At 40.5% G+C, this 9,384-nt stretch overlaps 1 protein-coding gene across 1 annotated transcript; it reads left to right on the top strand.

Annotated features, from left to right (window-relative positions):
* The first annotated feature begins 185 nt into the window (after window positions 1-185).
* On the top strand, window positions 186-9,314 carry LOC130906287 (adapter molecule crk-like). The gene is made up of 3 exons (XM_057820456.1): window positions 186-737; window positions 2,351-2,943; window positions 6,566-9,314. The coding sequence occupies exons 1-3, from the start codon at window positions 518-520 to the stop codon at window positions 6,698-6,700; spliced, it is 948 nt and encodes a 315-aa protein (XP_057676439.1). The 5' UTR covers window positions 186-517; the 3' UTR covers window positions 6,701-9,314.
* The last annotated feature ends 70 nt before the right edge of the window (window positions 9,315-9,384 follow it).

Below are 9,384 nucleotides of genomic sequence, written 5' to 3' on the forward strand. Positions count from 1 at the left end.
TCGTCGTGTGTGGTCTTCATTAATGATGGTGGCTTGAATGCCGTAAATACCCAAATTTGAACTACCCCCCCCCCCCCCCAACTGAAAAAAAAATGACGAAAAAACAATTCCAATATGCCAAAGGTTAAGTAGACCCATGTATTTGCTTTTTCCCAATGTTTCTCTCGGTTCATGAACGCCCCTCTTCCCATTGACCAGGCATCCCTTCCGGTAGATGAGGTCAACTTTTCCCTAGCTCCGCCATTTCAATCCTGGAGTTTTCTTGTTGCACATTAGTTTTGGGGCTTTCTAGGGGCATTTTATCACACAAAATATTGTTCTTTAAGTTTTTAGTCGCGCTGCGATAAAGCAGAAACTCTGTGAGCGGCTACATTGTTCGCGAAAACCCGCCTCAAGTAGTAATAGTACACCTTTTTCAATGCGTCCCTAACCTAAAGTTTTTTGTATGAGTTGCGGATAAAAAAAAGAGGCGAAGGGGGGAACAAGGCCTCGAGCCTCGGGCGTTATTTCTTGAGCCATGGCCGGAAATTTTGACGCAGAAGACCGTTCGAGTTGGTACTGGGGTAGGCTGAGCCGCCAGGAAGCCGTTTCTCTCTTGCAGGGACAGAGGCACGGCGTTTTCCTGGTTCGGGACTCCATAACCAGCCCCGGGGACTACGTGCTGTCGGTGTCTGAGAACTCCAAAGTGTCTCATTATATCATCAACAGCATCAGTAATAACCGACTATCCGGTTCAGGTAACTTGTTTTTCTTTATGCCCCTAGCACTGTTTTATGCATCTACTGGAACTATTCGAAAAATGCTGTCGGAGTTGCTAGCCTATGGCCCCCTTGCTCCGCCTTCAGCACGAAACCGCCATAGCGGAAAGTCAAATTTGACACGTCTGGCACTACAATGCCACAGGACCTCTTGTATACCGCTAATGTTCATGTATAATATGTTGTTTGTGTGCTTTAGAATTCGGCTCTGGTAAAAACCAATAACAGATACTCAATTTTCTGATAGTTTAAACGCTGTAAGTGGTACGTTTGGGACCTAGCTAATAACTGGTGTAGCATGGCAAAATAAGTATTAACTGTTTATAACAAACTTCTTTTTTATTGTAGTCACTTGTACACTTAACTGAAAATTGAAAAACTATTATTTATGAGTGTTTTAATAATACACAAAATGGCACATCCAAATGCGGGTTGGTTGCTCAGGCAACAATAGAACATTTGTTTTTTAAATTGTGACCGCCCGTACGTGTGACTAGGGTATGAAATGATCAAATCATGTCATATTTCTATCAAATTTCTTTTGAATTGTAAGAGTTAGGTTTTGTGCGTTATAACGTTTTTCTCAATGCAACTTGGTTGCCCTGGTCTGAGCACCGCAGCAACAAATCAAGACTTAATTTTTAAAATTGCATCATCTCTATTCTTGAGTTTTTCCGAAATCCTTAGATTGGGAGTTCAAATCCAGACTCTTGCATGTTTTTTCCCCTGATTACTGTGGCTACCTCCCAAAATATATATTTTTTAGCTAAATTGAAGACTAAATTGTCCATAGTTATGAGTGTGAATGCTTGTCTAGTTACTAGTCTGAAGTAGCATGCCTTTCCCTCTCAAAAGTCAGGCTGCAGTTCCGTAGCTCGCATTATGATTATCACTATTGATAATGAAGGAGATATAGGATGGATCATTCAGAATCGGAATGGAAGCAGCATTGGCAATATGGGCTGGGGTTTCTCGCTTTACTAACTACTGCAAGCTTCCTTTTTTTAGAATGGAACTGGGCAGGCTGTACTGTGTCACCAAGGGGTGGGGAGTCAGGGGGTGAGTGACTGATCACATCGGCTTCCGTGGAATGTCCGTCATCCGGCGTGGACACGCACGCGCACAGCCTGGCTTCTGACTGTAGTGCGCTCAAGGCTCTTAATTACACAACCTTTGCCCTTTTTCTTGTGTGTCTTCCGCCTTCGTCTGCTTTTACAATCTTGTGTTTCCTTTATGGCATTAATGCAACTAGGAGAGTTGAAGGTGGTTCCCAAAATGTCTGCCTTTGCATTTTCTTATGCATACGATTGGCCCAGCTCGACTCGTAATTTACGGGTTTCCATCGATAAAATGGTACCGTATACAGATATTTACTATAATTATGACTTTACTGCTTACTACAATGTTACCTTGAGTTCAATTATTTTTTTTCTAGCGAGGGTAGGTGGGAGAGGGTCTGATGCTGTTCCAATGTGAATTTCAACGCTGGAAGCGATTTTACACAATGCAACGTTTTAGATAAATTGGCCCAGTTTGAAAGACACATTCTGGGAGAAAATGTTTATTCGATGTGTTCTTTGTATTTAATAAAGCCGCTGTTCCACCTCTGGGTCTGGCTCCTCCACGATTCCGGATCGGGGATCAGGAATTCGAGGCCCTGCCAGCGCTTCTGGAGTTCTATAAGATCCATTACCTGGACACCACCACCCTCATAGAGCCCATCACCAAATCCAAGCACACAGGATTTATCAGCTCTACGGCTGGCGTCCCACCACCGCAGCCCGAGGAGGCAGAGTTTGTCCGGGCGCTCTTTGACTTCCTGGGCAATGACGACGAGGATCTGCCGTTCCGCAAGGGGGACATACTTCGTGTTCTGGAGAAGCCTGAGGAGCAGTGGTGGAATGCCGCCAACCAGGAGGGACGTGCCGGGATGATCCCTGTCCCTTACGTAGAGAAGTACCGGCCTGCCTCACCCACGGCAGCTGGCTCGGGCATTCCCACGGGACAAGTCGGGGGTATGTCGGCTGACGGAACGGGGCCCCCCCTAGCACAGGGTGACCCGGGCCAGTATGCCCAACCAGTGGTCGCCACCCAGCTCCCTAACCTACAGAACGGACCGGTGTACGCCCGGGCCATTCAGAAGAGGGTGCCCAATGCCTACGACAAGACAGCACTGGCTCTGGAGGTAATTATTATTTTTAAAAAATTTTCTCCACCCGGGCCGTCGCCGACATTCACCGTTGTCCTCGTTTCCGTCAGCTGAGAACGCACTGCCCGCTAAATGGCCTCGTCACGCCTGTGCGCACTGGCACAAAAGCGGCTTTACAAATGCGAGCTGACGGCGCGCACTGACGAGCACATGAATGCAGCGCTCTGTACATTGTAACGGGAGAGTCTCATTGTGCAAACTAGACAAGCAAAGCATGCTGGGAGCAATAGTTCAGTGAGCCGACCAGTGATTCCCAACCTCTGTTACTGTGCTGCAACAAATTATTGCATGGGCAGCAAGAAATTTTCCAATTCGACTTGACAAATCATGTACCTTTTCGTTGTTTGTGCCAGACAGCAATTCAATGTTTTTCCACTAGATGGCAGCAGTTGCAGGTAACCTGTGTAACCAACCGCCGGTTGTTATTTATGCAACTGATCAGGCCAGGCCTAGAATTCACTTGATTAACCAGTCATAGTGCACTGCTTTAACTCATTGTCTGCTAATGACAGCATAATGTTTGTTCCTCGAAAAGGATTGGACATTAAGCGCCGTCAATGTCACCGAAGCATTGGCATTCACAGCCAGTCCTCCCAAGTTAAATGAAATGGATGACTTTCATTGTAAATAGCACATTATCAAATTTATATATAAATGTATGTTTATATATATGTATGTACGTATACAGTGGGGCAAATAAGTATTTAGTCAACCACCAAAAGTTCTCCTACTTGAAAAGATTAGAGAGGCCTGTAATTGTCAACATGGGTAAAGGTCAACCATGAGGGACAGAATGTGGAGAAGAATAAAAAACAAAATCACATTGTTTGATTTTTAAAGAATTTATTTCCAAATTAGAGTGGAAAGTAAGTATTTGGTCACCTACAAACCAGCAAGATTTCTGGCTGTCAAAGAGGTCTAACTTCTTCTAACGAGGTCTAACGAGGCTCCACTCGTTACCTGTATTAATGGCACCTGTTTTAACTCATTATCGGTATAAAAGACACCTGTCCACAACTTCAGTCAGTCACACTCCGAACTCCACTATGGCCAAGACCAAAGAGCTGTCGAAGGTCACCAGAGACAAAATTGTAGACCTGCACCAGGCTGGGAAGACTGAATCTGCAATAGGTAAAACGCTTGGTGTAAAGAAATCAACTGTGGGAGCAATTATTAGAAAATGGAAGACATACAAGACCACTGATAATCTCCCTCGATCTGGGGCTCCATCCAACATCTTCACACCGTGGCGTCAAAATGACAGAAAGAAGGGTGAGAAAAAAAATCCCAGAACCATACGGGGGACCCAGTGAATGACCTATAGAGAGCTGGGACCACAGTAACAAAGGCTACTATCAGTAACACAATGCGCCGCCAGGGACTCAAATCCTGCACTGCCAGACGTGTCCCCCTGCTGAAGAAAGTACACGTCCAGGCCTGTCTGTGGTTCGCTAGAAAGCATTTGGATGATCCAGAAGAGGACTGGGAGAATGTGTTAAGTCAGATGAAACCAAAATATAACTTTTTGGTCCCAAACACACAGCCAGGGCAACAAAGGAGTGGCTTCGTAAGAAGATTTTCAAGGTCTTGGAGTGGCCCAGCCAGTCTCCAGATCTCGACCCCATAGAACATCTGCGGAGGGAGTTGAAAGTCCATGTTACCCAATTAGGGCTGTCCCAAACGACTAATTTTCTCCCGATTAGTCAGCCGACTATTTTTACGATTAGTCGACTAATCTAATAATTTTTAAAAAAAATTTTTTGGGGGGGGGGGTTTGTTTACTAATTTAGCAATGACATTTTTGTTGACGCTTATCAATTCACAAAAAAAAATATTGGAACACTTAAATTATTAAAGTACAAATAAACACATAAATAACAATAATAAATCACAAATAAACAATGACTTCAAATGCTGATAGAATTAACTAGTGTAGCATCCCGATTGAAAAGGTGGTCTCTTAAACTGATGGTTTACAACTTTTATTCCATCCTTGATGTAATCACACCGTAAGAGCTGCGGTGCACACAAATAAAACAACACAATTAAAAATTAACAAAAACTTTTCACCTTTTTCCTTTTAAACCTTATTTATATATCAATGAATTGCCTTTACCTTAATTTATTACCTTATCATTGACAATCTCTCCCTTGAGTGCAATCACTGTATATACTGTAGATATTTATGACCTTTTAACCTTATATAATTTTCTATACCATAAAATAAACCATAACATGAAATAAACCTTTCCGTTAGCATTAAGGACAATACTAATAGCACTTAAAGGCCAATTGTCAATGAAACATTATTATTCAGTAAGGCGACAGCACCCTCTGGTGTACAAAAAATATAAAAAAATAAAAAATTACAAACTGGGTGACAACATTTGAGGTGTTTATTCACAGCCGAAGTGCAGCCAAGCTTGGCATTGAAGAGACAGGACAGAAGAGTGTACCCTCCGTTGTTTCTTTGAAATAAGTCAATGTTTTGGACACTCTGGTGCGCTTTTTTTGGCTTTGTGCCGCTTTCCCCGCTTGCATACAGAGCATCCGACATTCTGAACTTTCCACGCATATTTTTTTTAACCCTTCATTAACCGTCGACGGGATGTTGTGCTCGTCGACGGATTTACGTAATCGATGACGTCGACTATGTCGACTAGTCGGGACAGCTCTATACCCAATGACAGCCCCAAAACATCACTTCTCTAGAGGAGATCTGCCTGGAGGAATGGGCCAAAATACCAGCAACAGTGTGTGGAAAGCTTGTGACAAGTCACAGAAAACGTTTGGCCTCAGTTATTGGCAACAAAGGGTACATAACAAAGTATTGAAATGAACTTATGGTATTGACCAAATACCTATTTTCCACCATGATTTGCAAATAAATTCTTTAAAAATCAAACAATGTGATTGTTCTGGTTTTTTTCCCACATTCTGTCTCTCAAGATTGAGGTTTACCCATGTTGATAATTACAGGCCTCTAATATTTTCAAGTGGGAGAAATTGCACAATAAGTGGTTGACTAAATACTTATTTGCCCCACTGTATATGTTAAAAAAAAAACTTGAGGATGTCAAAGGGAGCCATAACCAAAGTCTGCTTCAGTTTATATCCATTTTAATTTCATTTATTATAATTACATTAATATTTAATTTATACAATTTTTATTTCATAAAGAATTAAGCCACACTTGAATATCAATGATGTCCACATATATTGGATATTGGGATTCATCAGTATATCAGTATACATACATTTTGTGTGCAAATATTCTACAAAAGTCCAGCCCGCCCCCACCCCACACCACCAACCCAATTCTTGCTTGACGTTCATCTCAGTTGTGGGGTCGCTTTTGTCTCATTTTGCATTTCATTATTCACCACACATTTTTAATGGGAAACAGTCTGGACTGCTAGCAGTTAGGTATTCTTTTCAGTGTGACCTTGTTAGGTAGCTGAACTCTAGACTTATTCCTTGCCATTGACGATGATGGGCGTCCAACCCTTTTGAACTTCGGAGTTCGGACAACCAATTAGTCAACTGTCTGTTCCTTTCTTTATGTATACATTTTTTGCCTTATGTGTTGTTTCGCCAGGTGGGTGACATGGTAAAAGTGACCAAGATCAACGTGAACGGCCAGTGGGAGGGCGAATGCAAGGGCAAGCGCGGCCACTTCCCCTTCACCCACGTGCGACTGCTGGAACAACAACACCCAGACGACGAGAGCTGAGAAACGCTCGTTAGTCGCGTCCCACCTCTCCGGCATGTTTGTGTCAGGGTGGGGAATGAATAAAACAAAAACAAGCACACGTACAAAGCAAAACCACAAGCTAAACAGGTCGCAGACCCTCGAAGCCAACACGGATGAGCTTAGATTGAACGCCTTCTTTTTTTGATGGACGCTAGAGCTCTGCAGAACAACTCATGAAAATATTTGTGATTACTCTGGTTGTTGTGGCTAATGCCCCCCCCCTCCACCCCCAGTGACATAATTTTTTTCACTTTTTTTTTTTTTTTTTTTAAATTGATGAGGTATATGAATGAATGTGTTTTATTTGTAGGTTGTGCTCACCATGATGAATTCTTAACCCAAATGGCAACTTGGCTGTGCCTGTTATTTTGTGCTGCTCCCTTATTACATGTTAGAACCAAAAAAAAAAAAATGTTTACACATCCAGTTCAGAGATGGGCATGGCTTATCTATTACTGATTACCATTTACTCGTCTTGTAATGATGGATTTGAATGATTTACTCATTGGCTGCCATTGACGGTGATAGGCATCCAATCCATTTGAACTGGGAGGGCTACTAGTGAACACTCAATTAAATTCACAGCACAAGGATAAAAAGATCCACATGATTGGATGTCTGTCATTATCAATGGCACTGAGAGAGGATGCCATTGTTGTTTTATCAAGCCAAATAATGAGACTACAATGGTAAATAAATGTAGCACAGCCTATTTTTCTGTAGACCAACTTTGATAAGGCCAAAACCCCCGACTTAAGTGAACATTGTCAAAAATGTATTCCATTTGTAAATCAAAAGTGACATTTGCTCATTAAGTTTCTCTCCTGTTTTACAGTCTCATTTGGGCTAACACAGTTTAAAGATGCGCAAAGTGATACTTAAATCCTTATACTAAAAAAACAAAAAAAATTTGCGTCAAAACACTACCTTTTTACACTAGTTATATTTAAAACATGACTTCTCATGGAAGTCACTCCAAAAAAAACTAAGTGGTAATTGATTTTTGTGCTAGTATTATAATGCGACGTGTATTAAAGCAAGCTGGTTGTTAGCATGTGGTGTTTTTACCGGTTTAAATTTAAAATGCGTAAGAGCCAAATGAATAAGCGAGAGGCCCGAATGACAAGCTAGTCAGTATTGCTTTAAGCGTTTACCAGTTTGTATTTACACTAATTGAACATTGAGCCAAATGTCTCTCATTGAACCTTTTCCTGATGTTTTTCAGTTGTGCTAATCACTGAAAATGACCCCTTGACAACGATAGACGTCCAATCCATTTGAAGTAGGAGGGCTGGCAATTGAAGTGGTTTGGACTGTCAATAGGATTGGGCGTCTATTGCTGTCATTGGCAGCCAATGGCTTAAGCTTGCTAACAAGTCGAATGCACGCTAGTGACAAAAATATAGTTTACCAGTCAGGTTATATGTTTAAAGGAGTGTTAGGGCCACAAAAAAATTACAATCAGAACGTAATCACAAGTGCGGAAAAAAAGTTATTGGATGTGGCAAATACAAGAATTTAAAAATCAAGATTTACTACTTGTAGATTTCAACTTTTTAAATGAAAATGGAATGTAAAAAAAGTCCTATTCATTAGATGTAATTTCAAGAATAGTAATATGTAGGGGAGAATTGAGTTAAAATATTACAGCAATATAATCTTTTCTGGAAAACAAAATTGTGAAAAATCAAGTCTTTTAAAAACATTGCGAATAAACCAATTAAAAAATAAAAAATGTAAACATATTTGTCAAAAATGATGACAGTATTACACAAAAATTGTGAACAGGAATAGAACATTTGAAAAGTGGGTTGCATTTTCATGTGGAAAGTTAAAAATTCTATGGCGGGAAAAATTGTCATATGTAATATTTTACGACAAGGAATTACACTGGGTAGTCTCAATTTTATATATTTTCAATTGTAGGGTTAAGGCATATATTCCCATTTCAAATTGTCGCAGTTTTTCACGTCAGCAATATGACATTTAAAACATTATGGAAAATCCTTTTTCTTGAAATATGCCTTATTGCAAAAACAAATATCTAAATAGTTGTAAATTTAAGCAGATAAAAAAATGAAAATGGGGCATATTAAATGTATGGGGTCAACAAAATTAAACCCCCAATGTGGCCCTAAAACAGCTTTGTATATTGTAGACAGGAGGTAACCACGCTGCTAATTGCTTAAAGCCTTGTTTGTGGTTTAGGTTTGTTTTTTTGACCAAGTGAATGCTCAAAAAATGTTCTGATGTCCTAAATTCATATGTTGCCTTGAGTGAAACATCTTTAATGGGATTTTTGCAACTCACATGTGAATGCTGACGAAACCACTTCTGTTCACGTACCTTAATCGATTCTTTCACTTATGAAATTTAGTTAAAAACTAACAAAAAAACAAATCTGCAAAGCACAAAAGATTTCTGTTCCATTCCGCGCCATTGTTTTAAAGGACCACAAACAAGCAAAATATAAGATTTTCACGTTTATTTTGTTCAGTGTTCTAATGTTATGAAAATATGTTATTTCAGTTTGTTTTATTTTTCTGTATGGTGTTGCGTGGTAATATACCTAGTCAATAAAAATGTACCAAGATATGGGCTATTTGATCTCTTTAATTATTTGTTGGTTGGGGGGGGGGGGGGGGGGGGTCTGTTTTGAAATT

This window comes from Corythoichthys intestinalis, chromosome 18, assembly GCF_030265065.1.
Source record: "Corythoichthys intestinalis isolate RoL2023-P3 chromosome 18, ASM3026506v1, whole genome shotgun sequence".
Lineage (NCBI taxonomy): Eukaryota > Metazoa > Chordata > Actinopteri > Syngnathiformes > Syngnathidae > Corythoichthys > Corythoichthys intestinalis.